General features: G+C 45.5%; 1 protein-coding gene across 11 annotated transcripts in view; it reads left to right on the forward strand.

The window, feature by feature from the left end:
• The first annotated feature begins 703 nt into the window (after positions 1-703).
• Positions 704-25807, forward strand: part of bcas3 (BCAS3 microtubule associated cell migration factor) — a 211359-nt gene continuing 186255 nt past the window's right edge. For all 11 annotated transcript variants that reach the window (XR_015066690.1, XR_015066691.1, XR_015066692.1 and 8 more), the window contains exons 1-3: positions 704-1004; positions 13141-13223; positions 24707-24761. Coding sequence is in view for 7 of the 11 variants with exons in the window: in XM_085916434.1 (XP_085772560.1) it covers positions 13153-13223; positions 24707-24761 (126 nt within the window). In the remaining 4 variants the exon portion in view is untranslated. The remainder of the gene's footprint in view (positions 1005-13140; positions 13224-24706; positions 24762-25807) is intronic.

Raw genomic sequence — 25807 nt, forward strand, 5'->3', positions numbered from 1 at the left:
TATGTCACGTTAGCATTCCGTATCGTTTAGCCTGTTGTTGCTGGTTCATGTCTGTTTTTGGTGTTGGATTTTGACAAATAAATTTCCCCCAAAAGTGCGACTTATACTCCGGTGCGACTTATATATGGGTTTTTTTTCACTTTATTGTGCATTTTATGGCTGTGCGATTTATAGTCCGAAAATTACAGTACATAGATTGGGAGTTGACACAGGGAGGGAGGGGTGAGCACACAGACACTGACTGTTTTTCATTATTTAGATTTGTTTCAAGACTACAGTTCCAGTTAGACTTCACTTTGATGGTTAATGCAGTTATTGCCATTCATTTACAAATGTAATTGCACTTTAGTATACATAGTTAAATGTTCAGATATTAAGATGTGATGGACTTTTTTTGCATGATTTGAATCAGGCAAAATAACACGCTTTTTCTCTCGAATATATTGTTATAATCATTTATTTCAGATGTAATCATTTTCTGTATAAAAATTAAAATTGGTGTTCAAAAAATCTTTTTTCAAACTTGAGTCTTGAAAAAGAGGGGATCGTCTTATAATTGGGGCCGTCTTGTTTAAGGGCCATTATGGTAATACCAAGACACAAGCCCGTCGCCACGGAAACGAGGGCTAATTCCAGGCGGCATTCGTGTGTCACGTGACGTCACCGGGTCGCTCCGTAAATGACGTAATGTACTCTGAAAAGCGACCGAAAAAACACCCTTCTGAGGACGCAGCGTGCGAATATGGACACAGCTCGGGTGTTCATCGGAGCGATCTTTGTTCTAATTGGTGAACAATGTTTATTTGGCCCGCCTGGGATGGGAGGCGATTGGGTTAGAAGGTGATTGATTGGGTGATTTGACTGGCCTCCGATTCGACATCACGCTTCCGCACCTCCAGTCAGTTTCTTAGATTTATTTTTTATTTTTTTATTTTTGGTGGAGAGCGAATCTGCAGGCCAAAACCCACATCTTTGGAGACTGTCGCAGCAATCTACTGACTACGGTAGTCCACTCGTTGATATCATACAATGCATTATAAATCGTTATTGCTCTTTTTCCAGGAGTCCTCTCAAAGGCATTATTTTCTCATGTTAACAAGATTTATTTCGTAAATAGATTGATAATAGTCTCCCCAGACAAGGAGTTGTGATTTCTCCTCGAAAATAATTACTGTCAACATGATTGTAGTACCATAGAAAATTAGGTGTCCTCTTAATTAATCATATATCCTATTTGTAATTTCAGTCAAATGTCAAGCTTGGTGCGTTTCATTTGCTCATAGCTGGATAGCTCGTGGCGATATGTAGCTTCAATTCCAATTCCAGCGTTGCGCAAGCCGTCGGTCCGTGTGATTGCAGAGTAAACTAAATGATTACGAACTGTATTATTGACGAGCTTAAGAAACATGAATACAAAGAACAAACACCGACTACAGTAACTAAATCAGAACAATTATGTATCTATGTGTGTGTGTGTGTGTGTGTGTGTGTGTGTGTGTATATATATATATATATATATATATATATATATATATATATATATATATATATATACACACACACACACACAAAAGAACAAACACCGACTACAGTAACTAAATCAGAACAATTATGTGTGTGTGTGTGTGTGTGTGTGTGTGTGTGTGTGTGTGTGTGTGTATGTATGTATATGTATATATACATATATATGTTGTTGGTCATATACATACACATACACACATATATACATATACATTTACATATATATACATATATTTACATATATATACACGTACATATATATTTACATATATATACACACACATATATATATATATATACACACACACATATATATATATATATATATATATATATATATATATATATATATTTTACATATATATATATATATATATATATATATATATATATATATATATTTTACATATATATACACATACATATATATTTTTACATATATATACACACACATATACACACACACATATATACACACACACACACACACACACACACACACACACACACACACACACACACACACACACACACACACACACACACACACACACACATATATATATGTATGTATGTATGTATGTATGTATGTATGTGTGTGTGTGTGTGTGTATATATATGTAAATATATATGTATGTGTATATATATGTCAATATATATGTATGTGTATATATATGTCAATATATATGTATATATGTGTGTATGTGTATGTATATGACCAACAACAAAATATTTGTATAGTACTTATGTACATCAATCAATAGAGCGATAAACAACAGTAGTGGCTTCCTAAACAAAATCAAAATACAAATAAGGATTTCCTAAGCCACAATATCCAACTGTATAGTGCATGAAAAAGAAATTAAAGAGATCAGATGACTTTGCGTGTGTGCACTGCACAATGGTGTGTACTCTGTCAGAGAAAAACGCAAGTGCTGGACAAAAACTAGCTAGTGACAGAACTGATGTACATTATTGTTATTTGTAAATTTGTCACAAGTGTGACCTGCACATAAATGCTTATTAACACACGCATACTGTGGAATATATCTTACTCACCTGAATTGAGAACGGCATTGCACTCAGTGAGAGCAGTGATTCTCACTTTCAAACTTTCGCTTCTTTGGTTGTACCATGTTTTATATCTTGGGGTCCAAATCCATCCATCCTTCCATCAATCTTCTTCCGCTTATCCGGGGTGGGGTCACGGGGGCAGCAGCTTTAGGAGGGACTCCCAGACTTCCCTCTCCCCAGCCACTTCATCCAGCTCATCCCGGGGGATCCCAAGGCGTTCCTAGGGCAGCTGAGAAACATAGTCTATCCAGCGCGTCCTGGGTCATCCCCGGGATCTCCTACCGGTGGGACATGCCCGGAATACTTCCCAGGGGAGGCGTCCAGGAGGGATCCTGCTGAGATGCCCGAGCCACCTCATCAGGCTCCTCTCAACGTGTAGGAGCAGCAGCTCGACTCCGAGTCTCTCCCGGATGACCGAGCTTCTCACCCTATCTATAAGGGAGAGCCCGGACACCCTGCGGAGTAAACTCATTTTGGCCGCTTGTATCCTGGATCTCGTTCTTTCGGTCACGACCCACAGCTCGTGACCATAGGTGAGGGTAGGAGCATAGATCGACCGGTAAACCGAAAGCTTTGCCTTTTGGCTCAGCTCTCTCTTCATCACGACGGACCGGTACAGAGTCCGCATTACTGCTGACGCTGCACTGATCCGCCTGTCGATCTCGCGCTCCCTCCTGCCCTTACTCGTGAACAAGACCCCAAAATACTTGAACTCCTCCACTTCCCCGATCCAGAGAGGGAATTCCACGCTTTTCCGACCAAGGACCATGGACTCTGATTTGGAGGTGCTGACCCTCATCTCGACCACTTCACACTCTGCTGCGAACCGCTCCAGTGACAGCTGGAGATCACGGCCTGAATAAGACAACAGCACCACGTCATCTGCAAAAAGCAGAGACGCGATGCTGAGGTCCCCAAACAGGACCCCCTCAACTCCTCGGCTGCGCCTAGAAATTCTGTCCATAAAAATTATGAACAGAATCGGTGACAAAGGACATCCAACTTACTGCCGGAAGTCCGGACCAAACTCTGGCAACGGTGATACAGGGACCGAACCGCCCTTATCAGTTGGCTCGGCACCCTGTACTAGGCTAAGGTCTTCTCTCACCTCTTGCAGCTGAACAGATGGATGCTTGCTTCTTAAGTAGCGAAGAAGATTGGCTGTGGATCCACTTTTTGTTGAAAGTTTTGCTTTGGAAATTTTGTATTCTGCAGCTTTATCACAAATGTAATTAAATTGCATCATCACAACACTTCTTGACTCGCTCATCTTGTCATTCACTCACAGTCTTTTCTTATACTAACTTTGGCAACAGAAAAACCTTACGACAACAACAAAATACAGTACTTGAAGTAGAACACACCAACATATTGTCTGGTAAGCAGTTTGAAAGGCTTGTGCTAATGGGAAATAACTCATTCTTTACTAAAACACAAGAGTGATCTTTAGGACCTTGCTTAGGGCAAGGTAGAGATAACTAAAACAACCTGGAGTTTGAACATATCTCCCTAATGTGGTTGTAGTCTGAAACATAATATTTCATGTTTAATTTAATATTGTTATTATCTAAGAATGTATCTGTGACAGGAATGATTGTTTGAATTTTGAATGAAGAAATTGAAAAGTGTTGTGTACAGAACCGAACAGCCAAGTCCAGCGTGAGAGACTCTTGTTAGGGATGGGGGGAACGAGTGCTGGAGCAGTGGTTTGACTGGAGTGGCGGCGCTGCCAGAGCGGGATCGGTGAACAAAAATGACAGCGTCGCTCCTGTTTGTTTTCCTCGGGGTGATTGGGTGGCGGATGGCTGGCACCCACTAGGGGAAAAGGATAGCAAAGCAAGCGCACAGCGCAGCAGAGGGTAAGGGCAGGTCGTGGTTGGGGACAAGCAAGTGATTGGCGGTGAGCAGGACGTGGTCAGAAACAAGCAAGTGGTCAGGGCAGGCGGCAGACAGGACAAAGTCATAGAGACTGCTGCGTTATATATATTTTATCTTATATAGGCTATAGGCGCGTTGTTTATTTTTCATTTTTTTATTTATTTAATTAGTTTACCACACACAAAATAACACAAATGTCATATGAAGAAAAAACTTCATAAAAACTTAGAAAATAAAGACATGCGCAAGGAAGACTAGAAACCCTGACGGGCTTATAAGGTGTCTCCCTCGGATTTCACGTGAAAATTAGAGAAAGTTTTATAAAAAATATATACTCAATCATTTAATCTACCTTTTTAAGTAGGATTGAAATCAATGTAATTACAAAGGGATGGCAATAATCTATCCATCCATCCTCTTCTGCTTATCCGGGGTCAGGTCTCAGGGGCAGCAGCTTTAGGAGGGACTCCCAGACTTCCCTCTCCCCAGCCACTTCATCCAGCTCATCCCGGGGGATCCCAAGGCGTTCCCAAGCCAACCGAGAGACATAGTCTCTCCAGCGCGTCCTGGGTCATCCACGAGGTCTCCTACAGGTGGGACATGCCCGGAACACCTCCCCAGGGAGACGTCCAGGAGGCATCCTGATGAGATGCCCGAGCCACCTCATCTTGAGCAGCTACTCTACTCTGAGTCCCTCCCGGATGACCGAGCTTCTCACCTTATCTCTTAGGGAGAGCCCGGACACCCTGCGGAGGAAACTCATTTCGGCCGCTTGTATCCGGGATCTCATTCTTTCGGTCACAATCCATAGCTCGTGACCATAGGTGAGGGTAGAGCGTAGATCGACCAGTAAATTAAGAGCTTTGCCTTTTGGCTCAGATCTCTCTTCACCACGACGGACCGGTACAGAGTCCGCATTACTGCTGACGCTGCACCGATCCGCCTGTCGATGTCGCGCTCCATCCTGCCCTTACTCGTTAACAAGACCCCAAGATACTTGAACACCTCCACTTCGGGCAGGATCTCATCCCTGATCCGGGGAGGGCATTCCACCCTTTTCCGACCAAGGACCATGGCCTCGGATTCGGAAATGTGGACCAAACTCTGGCATTGGTGATACAAGGACCGAACTGCCCTAATAAGTTGGCTCTGCATCCCGTATTCCCGAAGCCCCCTCCACAGAACCTCCCGAGGGACATGGTCGAACGCCTTCTCCAAGTCCACAAAACACATGTGGACTGGTTGGGCGAACTCCCATGCACCCTCGAGGATCCTGCCAATGGTGTAGAGCTGGTCCATGTTCCACGGCCAGGATGAAAGCCACATTGCTCCTCCTGAATCCGAGGTTGCTAACCCTAACCCTCCTCTCCAGCACCCCTGAATAGGCCTTACCAGGGAGGCTGAGGAGTGTGATTTTCCCTGTAATTGGAACACACCCTCCGGTCCCCTTCTTAAACAGGGGAACCACCACCCCAGTCTGCTAATCCAGAGGCACCGTCCCCAATGTCCATGCAATGCTGTAGAGGCGTGTCAGCCATGACAGCCCCACAACATCCAGAGCCTTTAAGAACTCCGGGCGGATCTCATCCACCCCCGGGGCCCTGCCACCGAGGAGATTTTTAACTACCTCAGTGACTTCGACCCCAGAGATTGGAGAGTCCGCCCAAGAGCAATGTTCCCTCTAATTTTTCACGTGTCTGGGCATACACACAAGATCCCTGAGCACACTGAGAACCACTGTGAGCAACATCAGATGTGCACGCTGTGGCCACACACCAGTATCACACCTGTTCAAAACCTTGGATCATAGCAAGTTACATGGCTTATTAAAAGAATCAAATTACAGCAGCAATTTTCATTAGTTTACTTTTACTATAAGTGATTTTTCCCACTTAAAATGAAAAAAAAAGACACAAATCTTGTCTCATTGGCCATAGGAAGAGTCCTGCTTTGGCCATAGGAAGAGTCCTGCTTTGGCCATAGGAAGAGTTCTGCTCTGGCCTGGGTGAAGTCCAGTTGTGGCCTGGCTGAGGGTCCTGTTCTGGAAGAAATGATACATATACACCTTTCAGACATAACATTTGGTTCACATTAAAACATTCATATTTTGCACAATGACATGTGCTGTAGCTTGTGATACAGTGTAAATTCCTGTAACATTTTGTCTGTAAAATATCTAATTACTCAGTTTTTTATTAGCATTTGTACTACCCATAAATTATCTAGTAGTAAACAGCATTTAATGATTAATATCCATAAATAAAAAATCTTAATAAATGTCACTAGAATATGCAAATCTGACTTAAATTTTACCTTGTTTTTCACATCTGTCCTTCTCACTTCTCCAATGGTTGTACACTTTGTCCAGGTTGATGGCTTCGTCTGCTTCTTGCTTTGACTTTATGCGCATCAGCTGGTCCAAATGTGCCACTTCAAGACGATTTCTGGATGCTGTTTTGATATGATTCATTAAACTAAATCCTCTTTCACAATCTGCACTGGAAGCTTGAAATGCAGCACAAATATCCACAAGCTGCGAGATTTCCTTTAGCTCCTCACATCTAAGTGCTGCAGCAACCATATCTGAGAATGTGCTGATTGACCCTTGTTTAAGTTTTTGCTTCATCATGTACTTGAATTCAGCATATTGGCTATTAATGGCCTCCATAGACTGTGGGTGGTGGAGAATGGCCTCATACTTCTTTGCCAGTGTGGCAATGTCTGCTGATCCATAGTCAAAACTGATGTCTGAGCTCAATGCTTCAATGTCAAATGCAGACCACTCATTTAATTCATTCTCTGGAAAACGAGCATCCATGTGATCACAGAGTTTACTAATGAAAAGAGTAAGCTCACCAGTATTTCTGCCATCAGCTGATGAGGTCCCCATTGCCTCTTTGACACGGTCACTCCACTGTACATCCTTCTCCTTCAAGTATTGGGAACGCAACTTCTCAATCTTTGCTCTAGCAAAGCAGTGTCCTTCCATCACAGTCAGGTTGCGTCTTTGTAAAGTGAGGCAGAGTTGTGCTAGCTCACCCAAAACATCTCCCAGAGCAGTGACAGTAACCTTGAACTTTAAATCACTCAGCTTTTTGAAGCAGTACTTTGCCACTGGATCTCTATTATCAGTGAATTCTCTTTTGCAGAATTCTTGAAGCACAGTGTAGTTCCTCAGAACAGCATTGACAGCATGGTGCCGTGACAGCCATCGCACTTCATTCAGAGGCCTGAATGACAGTGTATCTTCATCAAGAATCTTTGCCAGGTCCTCCATTTTGCCCCTCTTCACAGTGGACCGAGAGAAAGTGGAATACACAGTTCTAAGAAGAGTTTCCACATGTCGCATCAAAGGTGCATTTTTCCAGGCATCATCAATGCCCAAGTCCTCTCTGTGGGCCACACAATGCTGTTCAGTTAGGTGTGGTATTTGGCGCTTTAACAAAGCCGCAACTCCGTTGTGTTTTCCTAGTATTACTGAGGCACCATCGGAGGTCAGCATCACCATTCTCTGCATGTCCAGTCAATGTTTGGAGTAAAACTGAGTTATTGCCTGCACAATATCCTGAGCAGTGCATGATGTCAGCTGGATGATGCCACCAAATATGTTTATAGTTAACATCATTTTCCTCCCTATATTTAATATATAGGACTAGAATTTTGTGTACTGATATGTCTGTGCTCTCATCTACTATCAGGGTATGCCAGGGGTGCATTTTTAAAACTGCACATAGTCTCATTCTGCACTATCTCATTGATGGAGTTCACAAATTCAAAGGCATAGTTTTTGCTTCGCCAGCTTTCTGGTATACTCACATACTTTGCCATGTGATCGTGCATTTGTTGAACTGACAGCATTGATGCATTCATTTTGATGGCAAGTAAAATATTGTCAATGAGAACTTGAACTTGCTCGGGGTCAGATTTTGTTTTGTGTGACAGCTCCTTCCTTTTCTCTCTGTCTTTTGCGCTCTCCCGCAATAATGTACCAAGGTATATATGTCCCATCTTGAGTCTTCGTATAATTCCAACAGTTTTCAAATGACTTTTCTGCTGAATGTGACGCTTGAGGTAGTCCAACTTCCATTCAGTCCACATTTTTCCCTCCGAAAGCTCACATGCTACATTGGCTTCGCTGCATGTTTTACAGAGTAGACCTTCCTCACTCGAAAAAGAAAAAATCTCACCCAGTTTCACCGCTTGTTTTTCTATTTGCACATACTTGGACAGCCATTCCATCTTAAAAGAACCACATTTCTTTTTTACTTTGGCTTGGTGAGTGGATGTGTCGCTGCCCGTTTGTTTCGCCATGGTAAGGGTTGTTGTTAGCTAGCTAGCCTGCACGGCGTGTATGGGCAGGGCAGAGGGCACATAGGCAAGCACTGTCAAGGCTATGATTGGCTGCGTAGCGTAGGCTATGATTGGCTGCGTAGCGTAAGTGAACTGTATCGTATCATTGGCTGGACACCTGTCACTCACTGAGTTACGTTGCAAAATGGTACAGAAAACAATATTATTGGTCTAATTCATTAGATTAGATTAGGTCTAATATTAGATATTAATTAATACGTTTATGTTGAATTTTATTTTATGCGCTGCATAGATTTTCTTGTGCGCTGAGAATGTGCAAGCAGTGCGCGATTGCGCAAGCGCGCAGCTTAGAGGGAACATTGCCCAAGAGTCTCCAGGCCCTGCTTCCACAATGGAAGGCGTGTCGGTGGAATTGAGGAGGTCTTCGAAGTATTCTCCTCACTGACTCACGACGTCCCGAGTCGAGGTCAGCAGCATGCCATCTCCACTGTAAACCGTGTCAATTGTGCACTGCTTCCCCCTTCTGGGATGTCGGATGGTGGACCAGAATTTCCTCGAAGCCGTCCGGAGGTCATTCTCCACGGCCAAGTCTAGTAAAGTTAAGTGACTTGACTTGATTCTCCATGGCCTCACCAAACTCCTCCCACGCCCGGATTTTTGCCTTAGCAACTGCCGAAGCCGCATTCCGCTTGGCCATCCGGTACCTGTCAGCTGCCTCTGGAATCCTCCAGGCTAAAACGGCCCGATAGGACTCCTTCTTCAGCTTGAAAGCATCCCTTACCGCTGGTGTCCACCAGCGGGTTTGGGGATTGCCGCCACGACAGGCACCAACGACCTTACGGCCACAGCTCCTGTCGGCTGCGTCAACAATGGAGGCGCGGAACATGGTCCACTCGGACTCAATGTCTCCCGCCTCCCCCTGCCAGACGTTCCTAGCAGACCCTCACAGTACATTTGGGTCTGCCGGGTCGGACCGGCATCTTCCCCTACCATCGTAGCCAACCCACCACCAGGTGGTAAATTGACAGCTCCGCCCCTCTCTTCACCAGAGTGTCCAAAACATGCGGCCGCAAATCCGATGACACGACTACAAAGTCGATCATCAAACTGCGGCCGAGGGTGTCCTGGTTCCAAGTGCACACATGGACACCCTTATGTTTGAACATGGTGTTCATTATAGAAAATCCGTGTCGAGCACAGAAGTCCAACAATAGAATACCGCTCGGGTTCAGGTCAGGGGGGGGCATTCCTCCCAATCACGCCCTTCCAGGTCTCACTGTCATTGCCGACGTGAGCATTGAAGTTACCCAGTAGAACGATGGAGTTCCCAGAAGGAGCGCTCTCCAGCACTTCTTCCAGGGACTCCAAGAAGGGTGGGTACTCTGAGCTGCTGTTTGGTGCATAGACACAAACAACAGTCAGGACCCCCCCCACCCCCACCCGAAGGCGGAGGGAGGCTACCCTGTCGTTCACAGGGGTGAACCCCAATGTGCAGGCGCCCAGCCGGCAGGCAATAAGTATGCCCACACCTGCTCGACGCCTCTCACTGTAGGCAACTCCACAGTGGAAGAGACTCCCGGGGGACAGCCAGGGATCGGACCGCCAAGGTCCCCGCCTTTGCCCGCCGCCCAGCTCACTTTGCACCCGACCCCTTTGGCCCCTCCCACAAGTGGTAAGCCCATGGAAAGGGGGCCCACGTTTTCTGTTTGGGCTATGCCCGGCCGGGCCCCATGGGCGAAGGCCCGGCCACCAGGCGCTCGCCTTCGAGCCCCACCTCCAGGCCTGGCTCCAGAGGGGGTCCCCGGTGACCGGCATCCGGGCGAGGGGAAACTGGGTCCATGTATTTTATTCATCATAACGGGTCTTCTGAGCCGTGCTTTGTCTGGCCCCTCACCTAGGACCTTTTTGCCATGGGTGACCCTACCAGGGGCATGAAGCCACAGACAACATGGCCCTAGGATCATAGGGGCACGCAAACCCCTCCACCACGATAAGGTGACGACTCACGGAGGGGACACATCGTACACATAATATAGACAATTCAAAATAAAGCGTCGAGAGCAGGATGCTATTGCACAGCAATGTCTCTGAGACTCTAGGAGTGGTGTGAATTCATCAGAGCAACAGCCTGGGGGTATAAGCTGTCTCTGTGTCTGCTTGTTTTGGCGTACAGTGCTCTGTAACGCCGTCCGGAGGGGAGTAGTTTGAACAGACTGCAACCTGGGTGAGAAGGGTCTGTAGCGATATTCATTGCGTGTTTTCTGGTCCTGGAAAGGTACAAGTCCTGGATTAATGGGAGGTTGATTCCAATTATCTTTTCTGCAGTCCTGATTGTCCGTTGCAGTCTGTGCTTGTCTTGTTTGGTGGCCGATTCAAGCCAGACAGCGATAGAGGTGCACAGGATTGACTGGATGATGGCAGTGTATAAGGTCTTCAGCAGCTTCTGTGGCAGGTTGAACTTCCTGAGCTGTCTCAGAAAGTACAGCCTCTGCTGGGCCTTCTTCTGGACAGAGTCTATGTGGCTGGTTCATTTCAGGTCCCGAGAGATTGTGGATCCCAGGAACTTGAAGATATCTGTGGAGAGAATAGTATTACTGCGGATAGTGAGGGGTGAAAGTGGTGAAGGGTCTCGTCTGAAGTCCACTGTCATATCCACGGTCTTGAGCGGGTTCACCTCCAGGTGGTTTTGGCTGCACCAGTGGACCAGCCGCTCCACCTCCTGTCTGTACACAGTCTCGTCACCGTCCCAGATCAGTCCGATGAGAGTGGTGTCGTCTGCATACTTCAGGAGCTTCACAGGAGAGTCACCTGAGGAGCAATTGTTGGTGTGAATGGGATGGCAGAATTTAGGGTACTTTCATATTGTTGGAAACTTGAATAGTGTTCAGCAAATTAATTGTTTTTCTTAAGCCAAAATTAAAATTACAAGTTTTTGCTTTGATTTGATTGTCCAGCCCTAGTCTGAGATGAGCTTTCCATTATAATTTACAATCAATTAGATAGATCAATAAATGAGAACTTGTTCTCATTTATGTTAATAAATGTGATCAATAAATGAGAACTTGTACTAATTTTTCATAAATGAGAACTTGTTCTCATTTATGTTAATAAATGTGATTACCATTAATGATTATTGACGGCTGATGGTTTTTTTAAGTGCCAAGCGTTGTTACACAAGTTACAATAAAACACATTCTTCACATCGACAGACACTGATACAGATTCTATATCACTGCAGACGATGCACTGATCTGTCTGTCGATCTCATGCTCCATCCTACCCTCAGTCGTAAACGAGACCTCAAATTTTTGTCACAACCACTTCACACCGGCAGTGAGAGTTGGAGATCACGGCTTTAGGAAGCCAACAGCACCACATCATCAGCAAAAACCAGGAATGCAATACTAAGGTTATCAAATCTGACTCCTTCAATGCCGAGGCTGCCTCTAGGAATTCTGTCCGTAATGGTTATGAACAAAATCTGTGAAAAAGGGCAGCCTTCGTGGGATGAAACCTTCACCAGAAAGAAATCCGACAGTGCAGACTTGGGTTAGGAAAATTCCCAAGCGCAGGTTTTCATGACACTGTGCACTGGGGAAAGGTTGTTGACTTCATGCAAAACACTACTGCTTTTTGTCCATAGGCGCCACCATAATCAACAAAAACTGAATCCTTCGTGGTGCTACTTTAATATTTGTCAAGTGTAGGCATGTGAAGCCCTTTGAGACCTTTCTGTGACGAAGGGCTGTATAAATACATTTTATTTGACTGGGTGATTAATTGTATTAACAAGAAAATACCAACACTGTGTTTTTCTGATCTAGTGCATCAGTTATTTCTTCAGTTGGTTTAATAAGTGCCATTGAAGTAGTTTACACTCTTAAACTATATTGACTTTGATTTATTGTTAGGTGTTTTTGAAGGTAGTTTTTTAGATCAAGAGCCAGGGCATTAGAGAAAGTGGCCTATAATTTGTGAAATACCTTTTTTCTGATCCAGTCTATTAGTGATTTCTTCAGTTGCTTCAATACTAAGTACTCTTGAACCATATTGACTTTGATTTATTATTTGGTGCTTTTCAAGGTAATTTCTTAAATCGTGAGCTGAGGCAACTGAGAAATTGGCATGTAATTTGTGAAACTGTGTTCACTGACATTTTTCTATAGTGGAATTGGGAATTTCCATTTTGTTTGGTAAACAAACAGATTGAATTCATATATATTTCAATATCTATTTTATTTCCTTGCAATTGCAATTGACATTTTGTGCAATGGCCCAAATACTGTTGCGTAAGCCAGTTTGAATGGCATCTTGCTGGCTTCAACACTGTTAAGCTAACATTTTGTTTTCTTCCAGAAGACGGATACAATGGCTTCAGACTCTCCTCGCAGACTGAGTCGCTGTGCCGGAGGGGCAGTAGTGCAAGCACAAGCTGCAACGTAAGGACTTGCTTGCACCAGAATTTTGTGTTTCGATATCATATTTCTGTTTTATCTACAAGACTGCGTTTATCATTTTATCATAGACATAAAACATCTTATGTAACAGTTAACGTAAAGTTTTGTAGTATTTTAGTAATAATGGATGGACGAAGGGCGGCACAGTGGCGCGCTGGTTAGCATGTTGATCTCACAGTTCAGAGGTGCAGGATTGGAGTTGCAGTTTGCATGTTCTCGCTGTGCCTGTGTGGGTTTCCTCCTACATTCCAAAAACTTGCATGGCAGGCTAATTGTCGTAGTTGTGATTGTTAGCATGAATTGTTGTCCATCTGTATGTTCATCTGTATCTGCTAAAAGGTCATCAGTTATCTTTGACTAAAACTGGAAAAAAATTTGATCAGTTTTTGTCACCTAAAACTAGACTATCAGACTAACTAACAGTCACGGACAACTTTGACTAAAATGAGAATGAGATTAAAATGCTCAAATCTAAAACTCAATTTAAAAGAGTATGACAGGGATGAGAATTTTCTGCGGATTCGCGGATTTCCGTTTTTTTTTCCTTCCAAAGTATCATTTTCGTGAATCATGTAAATTTGTTGAGAAGTTCTCTTTATATATAGGGGCGAGTATGGAGTATATATGCCGCGACGGCATCTTTTGGCACATCTCAAGGCAAAATTTGTTAAATTGTGAGTACGGAAATCGGCTTGCCTCTGTAAACCTAACTCACTGACAGCAGTGATGCGACATCTGCCTTATATTTGGCAGCATTTTGGTTCTACTTTCGTCACATCATTCCCACTTGTTAACTTAACTTACGCGGAGAACTAGTGTTTTTACACCGCCACAATGTAAATTTGCGATTGGGTTTTCATCACTTGTAGACGAGTTATGTAGTTAGATAGATCTAGGGCAGGGGTCGGGAACCTCTGGCTCGCGAAGCAGATATGGCTCTTTTGGTGAGTGCGTCTGGCTCGCGGTCAAATCTGACATTTGTTTACACAATTGAAGTTATAAATAATTTTGTTATATTATCAAGGTAAAAAATAGACCTACTGAAATCAAAATGTTAAATTAGCTTTCAAAATATAAAATATGATCACGTTTGCAATCCATCCCATCTGTTTTCTACCGCTGAAATCCACGGTTGCATCATATCAGCCAATCCCAGCTGCCCTTCGGTGTACAGAAGGGTGACACCAGGTCGGACAAAAAAAGCGAAATTTTTATTGGACAATACGGTGCCTACGGGGTCGTGAGAGGTAAAATTCCATCCGCTTAATTTAAAATTTCAGCTAGCTAGCTGGCGTGTGCCAGGCAAGCAAGAATGATGGCGAAGAGAAAAAAAGATGACTATTACCGAACATTTCAGAGTGAGTGGACCGAAGAATTTGCATTTGTAAAGAGAGGAGGCTCTGCTACGTGCCTCATATGCAATGACAAAATTGCATCATAGTGGCGCTTGATATTGGAACTCCACTTTGAGATACGACATGCTACATTTGCAACCAAATACCCAGCTCGGGACAGCAGAAAGAGAGCGTGTGAAGAGCTCCAGAGGAAGGTCCAAGCTAGTCAACAGCAACCAGACAAGGTGACTTTAATTCAGCTAGTTTTACTGGTTCATTAGCAATTGGGAGGAACGGAAAGCCATTCACTGATAGCGAGTATTTCAACATTTATGCTTGATGTTGCTAATGAACTTTTTGACGACTTCACGGTTAAGGAAAAGATACTCAAACGGATAAAAGACATGCCTTTGTCAACAAAAACTGTTCAGGATTGGGCCATTATGACTGATGAAAGCCGAATGAAGCTCAACCTCACCACATATCAACCGGACTACAAAGCCATCAGCAAACCCAGCAAAGGTTTTTGCCAGCATGAGGATCGTGCCAGGGAAATAGACAAGCTGAACGGGATCAAGAACAGCGTCAGATGGGCATGGCTTGAGCGCAGCGTCATTGTACAGCTCGGAACACGTAACCACGTGCCTGACGGAACATATTCGTAAAGTAGTAATCATTTTATGTGGCCCGCGAAGACAAATTGTGCATCCAATTCGTCTGTCATTACTAGAATTGCAAATTGTCTTCACTTTTAATAATATATATTTTAAAATATTTGACCGGTTTTTACTCGTCTGATTTGAAAAAGAGTTATTTGTCAGTTTGTAGCTTTTAGTGTATATAATATGAGGTGCTCATACAGGCTGTAGAACCTTTTTTTCGTTGCCTCCGTAAGGACTCTTTTCAAAGCAGTTTTGTTCATCTAAAGAAACATAACGTTACAGACAGATGACAAAAACACTAGATATTATATACACCAGCTTAAATATGTAAATTAGTTGATATAGCCACAGTATTTGAACACTTAAACAGCGACATAGAGACAGACAGCTGTTCAGTTTAACTCCATAGCCTCTCAGCATAGACGGCCATGTGATTACTCAATCCTCAGAGGAGGCAAGGCAGGAAGTTGGCTCCTCCGAGCGAATCGTCTTTGGTTTTAAATTAAATTCAATGATTTTGGTTAAAAATGATACAAAACTACTGAAATTAAAAAGAAAATGACTATCATAAAAACAATTGAATTTGCACGTCTCACACACACACACACACACACACACACACACACACACACACACACACACACACACACACACACACACACACACACACACACACACACACACACCATCGGCGGTCACTCAAGACGAGTATGACAGTCTTCTTCTCAGGGTTGTCTACTTGTGGGTCCGCAGGTGGGCGTAGTGCCCGATCCGGGATCCACATATTTTTGTGCAGTATGGGCAGGAGAAAGTGGTGATGGGTTGTGGGTGTGCTGGAGCCTGTTTTTGTCTTTCCTTACGGAGTTGTCGTTTGGTTTCTGCGACACGGCGGAGTTCCTTTTCGTGATGTGCTGCACCTTCTTGCACCGCTGCCCTCCAGAGGTTCCTGTTCAAGGCGATGCGCTCCCAGTCCTGAGATGTTATTCGGAATTTCTTGAGATTGGTCTTGAGGTTGTCCTTGAAACGTTTCTTTTGCCCACCCGGGCCTCGCGGACCTCTCTCCAGCTGGGAGTAGAACATCTGTTTGGGGAGGCGGGTGTCAGCCATGCGGATGAGATGTCCTGTCCATCGGAGTTGGTGCTGCATTATTAAGGTGGTGATGCTCGGTATCCTGGCTTCCTCCAGAATTTCTGATGTTTGTGCGTCTGTCCTCCCATTTGATCCTGAGTATTTTCCTCAAGGTTCTCTGGTGGTGTTGCTCAAGAGCTCTTAGGTGCCTGCTGTAGGTTGTCCATGATTCTGCCCCATAAAGTTAGGTGGGGAGAACCACAGCTTTGTAAACCAGGAGCTTGGTGTCAACCCGGAGGTCTCTGTCTTCAAAGACTCTTTTCCGGAGTCTGGCATACGCTCCACTGGCATAGCTCAGGCAATGGTTGACCTCAGAGTCAATGTCCGCCTTGGAGGAGAGAAGGCTGCCGAGGTAGGGGAAGTGGTGGACATATTCAAGTGCAGTGTTGTCCACATTTATGATGGGCAAAGTAGATGGCTGGTTGGGTGGGGGTTGATGTAGCACCTGGGTTCTTGGTGTGCACGGTCAGACCCAGGGCTCTGTGTGCCTTAGCAAAGGAGTTCAGGATGCCCTGGAGGTCTTCTGCAGAGTGTGCTACAATGGCATTATCATCTGCATACTGGAGCTCCATGACCGTGGTGGTTCTGATCTCGGTTTTGGCTTTGAACCTGTTAAGGTTGAAGAGCCTGCCATCAGTTCTGTACCAAATTGGGATTCCGTGTGGTAGTTCTTTGTCAATGAGATGGAGTATGGTGGCAATGAAGATAGAGAACAGGGTGGGCGCAATGATGCATCCCTGTTTGACCCCTGTCTCTACAGTGAAAGGCTCAGTCAAAGAGCTGTTGTTGAGCACTGTGGCTGTCATTCCGTCATGTAATAATCGCAGTATTCTGACGTATTTATCTGAGCAACCATACCTCAGAAGGATGCTCCAGAGGGCCTGGCGATCCACCGTGTCAAAGGCCTTTGTCAGGTCTATAAAAGCCATGAACAAAGGCTGTTTATGTTCACGGCATTTCTCCTGGAGTTGGCGTGCTGTAAAGATCATGTCTGCAGTGCCTCTAGATGGGCGAAAACCGCACTGCGATTCTGGGAGAACTTCCTCAGACAATGGCAGTAGGCGATTGGCAAGAACACGAGCAAGTACTTTGCCAACTGTTGAAAGGAGCGAGATGCCCCTATAGTTCCCACAATCCGCTTTGTCCCCTTTCTTGAAAATGGGCACTATCAGAGCGTCCCTGTGCTCTGAGGGGAGTACTTCTTTTTCCCAGACCTTCAAAAAGAGGGAATGGAGGTGGCGCTGGAGCTCTGGTCCACCTTCCTTTAGGACCTCGGCTGGGATCCCATCTGGCCCAGAGGCCTTGTTGTTCTTCAGGCTCCTGATGGCGTCTTGGACCTCTGCTAATGTGGGAGGTTCACCCATGTCTTCCCTGATGGGACTCTGAGGGATATGACTAAGAAGATCTGACTGAATTGTGCTGTCACGGTTGAGGAGTTCCTGAAAGTGCTCTCTCCACCGGTTGTTTATGGACTCATTGCCCTTCAACAGCTCCTGCCCGTCTTTAGAGCGTAGGGGGTTTTGGCCGCGATGGCTTGGCCCGTAGACAGCCTTAGTAGCGCTGAAAAAGCCTCTGGTGTCACCAGAGTCTGCCAAACTCTGGATTTCCAGTGCCCTTTCAGTCCACCAAGAGTTTTTAATCTGTCTCACCCGGCTCTGGACGTCAGCTTTGGCTCTGGAGTGAGCCTGTCTCTTTGCTTTGCAGGTGATGTCATTTTGCCAGACACGAAAGGTTTCCCTTTTCTTGGAGATGAGCTGTTCTATCTCTGTGTCATTCTCATCAAACCAGTCCTGATGCTTTCTGGACTTGTGCCCGAGAGTGGCACTGCAGGTATCAAGGATGGAAGACTTGAGCAGGCTCCAGTGTTCTTCAATGTCGTCAGGGTATTCCTGATTGAGGCTTTCTCCAAGAGAGGTCTGAAACAGCTGCAGGGCGGAAGTTTTGTTCAGGGTCTCAAGGTTTAGTCTCGGCCGGCTCAACTTCTTTTGCAGTCTCCTCTTCCTCTTGAGTCTGATGGACATTGTGGATCGTATCAGGCGGTGATCTGTCCAGCAGGCCTCTGAATCGATCATGGCTTTTGTGATGCTCACGTCGCGCTGATCCCTGGCTCTGACAATGACATAGTCAATAAGATGCCATTGTTTAGAGCGAGGGTGTCTCCATGAGCCCTTGAGTTTGTTCTTCTGGCGAAAGATGGTATTGGTGATGGTAAGGTCGTATTGAGCACATTTGCTAAGAAGCAAAACCCCGTTGGAGTTGATGTTTCCAATGCCTTCCTTTCCAATGGTGCCCTTCCAGAGGTGGTGGTCACGGCCCACTCTGGCATTGAAATCTCCCAATATAATAATCTTGTCCTCCTTGGGGATTTTTGACAATACCTCATCCAGACAGGCATAGAAGGCCTCTTTTTCTTCCTCATCGGAAACGAGGGTAGGTGCATACGCACTAAGAACTGTTGCCGTCTGGTTGTTAGCCAGCACCAGACGGAGGGTCATCAGGCGCTCACTGATTCCCACCGGGAGTTCAGAGAGATGACTGATCAGTTGGTTCTTGATGGCAAAGCCAACCCCATGGATCCTAGGCTCATCTGTGGCCTCTCCTTTCCAGAAGAAAGTGTATCCACCCTTTTCTTCCTTCAGATGACCTTCCTCTGCACATCGGGTTTCTGAAAGAGCAGCTATGTCAATCCGGCATCTTCTCAGTTCCATGGCAATGATGGCAGTTCTCCTCTCCGGCCTGTCTCTGGTTACACTGTCCATTAGTGTGCGCACGTTCCATGCTCCAAAATTCATGTTTCTGTGTTTTTGACCGCATATTGGTGATCCCTCTGAACGCGGTAATCCAGTCGGGAGGTTTGAGGCAGGCTATGTTTAGGGCACCTTTTCTAGCCCCTTCCCCGTCAGGGGTGAGCAGAGTGGATCCTAAAAAGGGCTGCTCAGTCGTGGATGCAGCTACCCAAGAGCTCTTTCTGCCTCGGTCCAAGAGCCCAACGATCATCTAACATCCACCGCCTGATGTGCCAGCTTGTGACTAGGGGCTTCCAGACTTCACAATCCTGCCCCCGTTGCCACTTACTGGTCGCCACAGGACTTTAAACTGGGATGTAAAATGGATTCCCTGAAAAAGACGCCTGTGCGTGACTTTGTTTAACGTGGGGAGACTGGTGCACAGACAGTCACCACACTGTCCTTGACAGATTGGGGTCAGAATCCAGTGGCAAGGAGACCAAGACGACTGGTGACCATTTTCTGCTGTAGCCTTCATCCGCCTTCCCAGCCGTTGTGACGCCTCCCCTTAGGTCAGCCATCATCCTCCGCCTGGTCCGCCGTTGAGGTCTTCACTATTTACCCAAAGCTGGGGCTGTTTACCCACAGCAGGGACAGTGGCTGATGGGCAGTAGGGCGTGTCCACACACCGGTGGGCCGACATGCCACATCTCTGGGGCCCACTGCTGCTCCGAGATCCTGCACAACTTAGCCTGGGACCGCAAGGTGCCAGTTACCGTGTGTGGCCACAAGGAGGCGTGTGCAAGTCTTGGCAATGGAGAGGCTGTGTACCGGCGGAGGAGGCTTATGCACTCGGCTCCTCTTTTCACCCCCGGAAACAGAGGGCTAGCCGGTGGCGGTAGCTGAAAGCAGAAAAGTGGCAAGCAGAAGCAGCATACAGCATGCACAAACTACAGGCACTACTACTCCAACACTACTGCACTAACGCATCACATGCCCTGTGTACGATACACACACACACACACACACACACACACACACACACACACACACACACACATATATATATATATATATATATATATATATATATATATATATATTTGGATATGTATATGTCTGTATATATGTGTGTGTGTATATATATATGGCTACTTTTCAATGTTTTTTCACATTTGCCAATCTCCTCCCTGGTATGAATATGACTAAAATAAAGATGACTAAAGTAATTTAAAGAAAAGGCAGCTTGACATAAAGACTAGACTAAAACTAAGACAGGCCGTCAAAAACAACACTATCCATAAGAGACAAAAAATAAAAACAGAAGGGCTAGTGCAGGCGTGTCAATCTCATTCTTATCGTGGGCCGCAGAGTAGTCATTGTTTTCTTCGGAGGGCCATTATGACTCTCAGCGTCTTCTACATACAGTATAGGCTACACAACAAACTGATGAATAACTTGTTTTGGAATCAGAGACGGTATCATCCATCCATCTTTTGTCTCTACGGTAGTCGCGGGCGTGGTGGAGCCTATCCCAGCTGTCATCAGGTAATAGGCGGGGGACACCCTGAACTGGTTGCCAGCCAATTGCAGGGCACACAGAGACGAACCATCCGCACTCACGCCTAGGGACAATTTGGAGTGCTCAATCAGGCTACCAAGCATGTTTTTGGGATGTGGGAGGAAACCGGAGAAAACTATGCGAGCACGGAGAGAACATGCAAACTCCACACAGGGAGGGTCGGAGGTGGAACCAAACTAGCACCCTCCTAACTGTGAGGCCGACGTGCTCACCAGTGCGCCACCAATCCAATTAGACTCTTGATGGATAAAAGTTGTCCAAAGTTGTGACAGACAGGCATGTTGGTATTCGATCTGTGATAAAAAAAGTCAGTTGTAATGAATAAACCAGCAGTTTAATGTATATCATTTTGTTTATAGCTTCAGATTTTTTAAAAAATATATCAAAGAAGAAGCAACATGCTGATCTGGCGCTATGGCTACGAAGTATTGTTAGCCATTGGCAATCCTGACAGATCTTAATAATAATAATAATAAATTATATTTATAACGCACTTTATATTCGGAGGAATCTCAAAGTGCTACATGGCAAGTAAAAACAAGAATAAAAAGCAAGGACAAGTATAAAACAACTGGACGACAACCAGGATATAAAAACAGGAATCACAGAAATGCCAAATTAAAGAAGTGAGTTTTAAGTCCGGTTTTGAAAGAGTCAGTGGATTGGGGTGCTCTTAGGTGGTCGGGGAGGGAGTTCCACAGTGTGGGGGCTGCATGGCAGAAGGCCCGGTCGCCCATGGTACGCAGCTTGGTGTTGGGGATATGGAGAAGGTGAGAATTGGATGAGCGGAGATTTCGGGTGGCAGATTTGGGGGCAAGGAGTTCTTTGAGGTATGGGGGAGCATGTCCGAGGATGCACTGGTGAGTGAGGAGGGCGATCTTATAATTTATTCGGAATTTGATGGGGAGCCAGTGCAGAGAACGGAGGATGGGTGTGATGTGGTCGCTTTTCCGCACCCTCATCAGGATCCTAGCAGCGCAGTTTTGAATGTACTGGAGCCTCTGGAGGCTCTTGCTAGGGATCCCGATGAGGAGTGCGTTACAGTAGTCTAGCCTGGAGGAGACAAAGGCGTGGACAAGTTTCTCAGCATCTGTCAGGGTAAGTGTGGGGCGGAGTTTGGAAATGTTCCTGAGGTGGAAGAAGGAGGTTTTGCAGATGTGTTTTATGTGTGACTCTAGGTTGAGTTGAGAGTCCAGTATCACACCCAGGTCGGTGACAGTGGCTGAGAGGGGGATTGTGTGACCGGCGAATGAGATGCTTGTGATTGGGCAGGTATGGATCTGATGGGAAGTGCCAAATAACATGGCTTGGGTTTTATCGCTGTTGACTTGTAGGAAGCTGAGATTCATCCACGCCTTTATCTCCTCCAGACACAGTGAGAGGATGGATGAGGGATGAGGATGAGGCTGGGTTGCAGAGGGTGGGGGGTTGAGTTTGAGGTATAACTGGGTGTCGTCCGCGTAACAGTGATATGAGATGCCGAACTTCCTGATTATATTGCCAAGGGGTAGCATGTAGAAAATGAAGAGGGTAGGACCGAGTACAGATCCCTGGGGGACACCGGAGGTGACTGTGTGTGTGTCTGATTTTTTTCCTCCCAGGGAAACGTACTCGGTTCGGTTCGAGAGGTAGGACTGAAGCCAGGTTAGAGCAGTGCCAGAGAATCCAGTGGAGTGAAGTTGGTTAAGGAGGATGTTGTGGTGGACAGTGTCAAATGCAGCGGACAGATCCAACAAAATGAGGAGTGACGAGGAGCCTGCATCGGCAGCCATGAGAAGGTCGTTGGTGACCCTAACAAGGGCTGTTTCGGTGCTGTGGCCAGAGCGAAAACCGGATTGAAATTTCTCAGCGATGTTATTGCGGGTGAGATGGGCGTGAAGTTGGGCTGCTACCACTTTTTCCAGAACCTTGGAGAGAAATGGGAGGTTTGATATTGGCCTGTAGTTGGCAAGGTTGTCCGGGTCAAGCGAGAGTTTTTTGAGCAGGGGGGTAATAATGGCTGTCTTCAATGCAGGGGGTACAGAGCCAGACTGGAGTGAGAGGTTGATGACATTGGTTATTAGGGGACTGATAGCTGAGATTTGATGTTTAATGAGGGCTGTGGGGAAAGGGTCCAGGGCACATGTGGAGGGTTTCATCTTTTTGATGATGTCCTCTACCTCCGACTGCAAAATAGGGGAGAAACAGCGGAGAGGCTGGACTGACCCAGGTGGAAGGAAGGGGAGTGGAGGTGAAGTGGAGGGGCCAGAAGAGGAGAGGAGCTGGGTGCGAATGTTGTCAACCTTAGCGGTAAAGAAGGTCATGAAGTTATTGCACACTACCTCTGAGGATTCCGTTGGAGTGGTGGGTTGGGGTTTGAGAAAGTGGTTGATGGTTGAAAATAGCTGTTTTGAGTTTCCAGGGGTATTGTTTATGATGTTGGAGTAGAACTGGGCACGTGCAATCCCAAGGGCTTTTGAGTAGGCCTTCTGATGTTCTTTATAGGCCTGTTTGTGCACGGTCAGACCTGAGGCATTGAGACGACGCTCCAGGATGCGTCCAGTTGACTTCATCAGCCGCAGCTCACTGGTGTACCAGGGGGCTGAGCGTGAAAACGTGACTGTTTTGTTTTTTATGGGGGCGTGGATACCTAGAAGTTTGGCCAAAGAGTTATTGTAATGATCCACTGCCTTGCTGACTGATGGAAAGGTCGCGGAGGAGGAGGAGAGAAGCAGGAGGTCCTGTGCTAAAGTGTCTTGGTTGATGTATTTGAAATTTCTGAAAGAGATTTGCCGCTTGGGTTTGGAGAGGGGGTGTGGGAAAGGCAGTTCCATTTGAATAAGTTTGTGGTCAGACACACCAACCTCGTGAACTTGTAGGTTGCTTATGGCCGATGAGGAAATGACAAGGTCAAGTGTATGCCCTTTGTCATGGGTGGGGACATTTACATGTTGAGTGAGGTGTAAACAGTCCAATAGTTGCAACAGGTCAGAGGCAGGGGGGCGGGAGGGGGTGTCGACATGGATGTTAACATCACCTAATATGATTAAATTAGAGGAAGTGGAGGTACAGAGGGTAGTGAGTAGATCGTATAGTTCTGGAATGAAAGCGGAGTTTGGTTTAGGAGGGCGGTAAATAAGTAAAACTGTGACAGGACATGGAGGTTTACATTTGAATGCAAGGGATTCGAATGAGGAGTGATCAGGTAGAGGGAGGGGGGACAGCTTTAGATCAAGACGATGGAATACAGCAAGGCCACCGCCACGGCCAGTGCTGCGGGGTTTAGTTATGTATTTATAACCAGAGGGACAGGCTTCGTTGAGGAATTGATAGACATCCGGTGGTTGCCAGGTCTCAGTCAGGCACATTATGTCTAAGCCTTTGTCCAGGATGAGGTTGTGAATAAATGATGATTTATGGGTGAGTGCTTGGATGTTGAGGAGATCCATTTTGATTGTGGATGTGAGGCTGCGTTTAGGTAGGGGGCGAAGAAGAGAGAAATCCACTCCACTGGCACTTCCCATCAGATCCATACCTGCCCAAATCTTCACAAGCATTTGTTCCAACATTGCAGGCAAATATAGGTAATTTGGCTACAAAGGTTTCCTTTAATGCATTGGTTCTTAACCTGGGTTCGATCAAACGTTAGGGGTTTGGTGAGTCGGTCTCAGGGTCGGCAGAGCCTCCACTGCGGAGGTCTGAACACACCTGATTTAGCGTGTACATTTTTGATAACGCATATCTGAACTGGTCTAGCAAAGGCACACTGATTTGCAAGTATGTAATTTGTTGTGAGTTCATGCATTGTGTTGGTTTTGTTCTTTGAACAAGATGATGATCATGCACGGCTCATTTTGTGCACCAGTAAAAATGATCTGTTTCTTGAATTTTATTTTTTTTGTTTTTTTCACTAAAGAGTGGTTCAGTGATTGCGCATATGAAACTGGTGGGGTTCGGTACCTCCAACAAGCTTACGAACCACTGCTTTAATAGTTTGGTATTCGTAAGCCTTCATCCATCTGTTTTAATTGACAATGGTGTTTTTTTGTCACAGGGAGCACTCTTACATGGAAAGTGTGGTGACCTTCTTGCAAGATGTTGTCCCTCAGGTAAATGTTCTCGGGCCTTATTTACTCTGAATAGGTGTTGACATATGTAACCTTAACACTCAGAGATCTAGGCCTGTTATGATAATGAAACTTTTAGGACTATATATTTTTGCTGTCAGTCATGGTAAACAATAATATCCCTGTTTTTTATGTCACTCATACACATTAGAGCAAAAATAAGATCCACTAATAATCCTTTTTAAGAGCAATTTTCAAGAATGTTGTATTGAAATGTAGAACAAATATCTTAGATTAAAAAAAGTGCCATTAAGGCTTTGTTAAAAAAAAAAACTCCAACAAATATGAAGACAACTTCTCTATAGTGCAGAGTAAAACAAGATGTCCTCCTCACAATTTCCACTTTCCTCTGGTTGTACGAGGCTGGATGGCGGGGAAATCAAAGTTTTTTTGTCTCTCTCAAAAGTAAAATTTTTCCCCACCATAAGGGGCTTCGGGTTAAAAGGCGCAGACGAAATTGCGGGGTCTATTTTGTATTTAATTCACACGGCATTACAGGGCGCATGCATGCCATGACTTACGGTAGACAAAAAAAACCCCATCACTGGAGCCAGACAGTAAGTTCGGTTGTCCTTTATTCTACCATTTAACCATGTACTCTACTGTACTCACATAATAATAATAAAAATAATATTAATAATAATAATAGATCGGTTTGCTATATCGCTTTTCTAAACACTCAAAGCCGCTTTACATGGAAATTTCACACGCACACACACGAAGAGTTAGGGGTTATATGCAGAGTTGAAGAGGTGGGTCTTGAGATGGTGTTTGAAGGAGTGCAGGGGGTCAGCATTACGGATAGTCAGGGGGAGAGAGTTCCAGAGAGTGGGGGCAGCAATCGCAAAGGCTCTATCCCCAATGGTCCGGTATTTGGTCGAGGTAATGGGGGTAAGCAAGTTGGCGTCAGCAGAGCGGAGTCGGCGGTTGGAGGTATAGCGGTGCAGGAGTTCAGACGGGTGGGGGAGGGGGCAAGGTTGTTTAGGGCCTTATATGTGGTGACAAGGGTTTTAAAATGTATGCGCTGT

This window comes from Syngnathus leptorhynchus, chromosome 7, assembly GCF_054491065.1.
Source record: "Syngnathus leptorhynchus isolate UIUO chromosome 7, UIUO_Slep, whole genome shotgun sequence".
NCBI lineage: Eukaryota > Metazoa > Chordata > Actinopteri > Syngnathiformes > Syngnathidae > Syngnathus > Syngnathus leptorhynchus.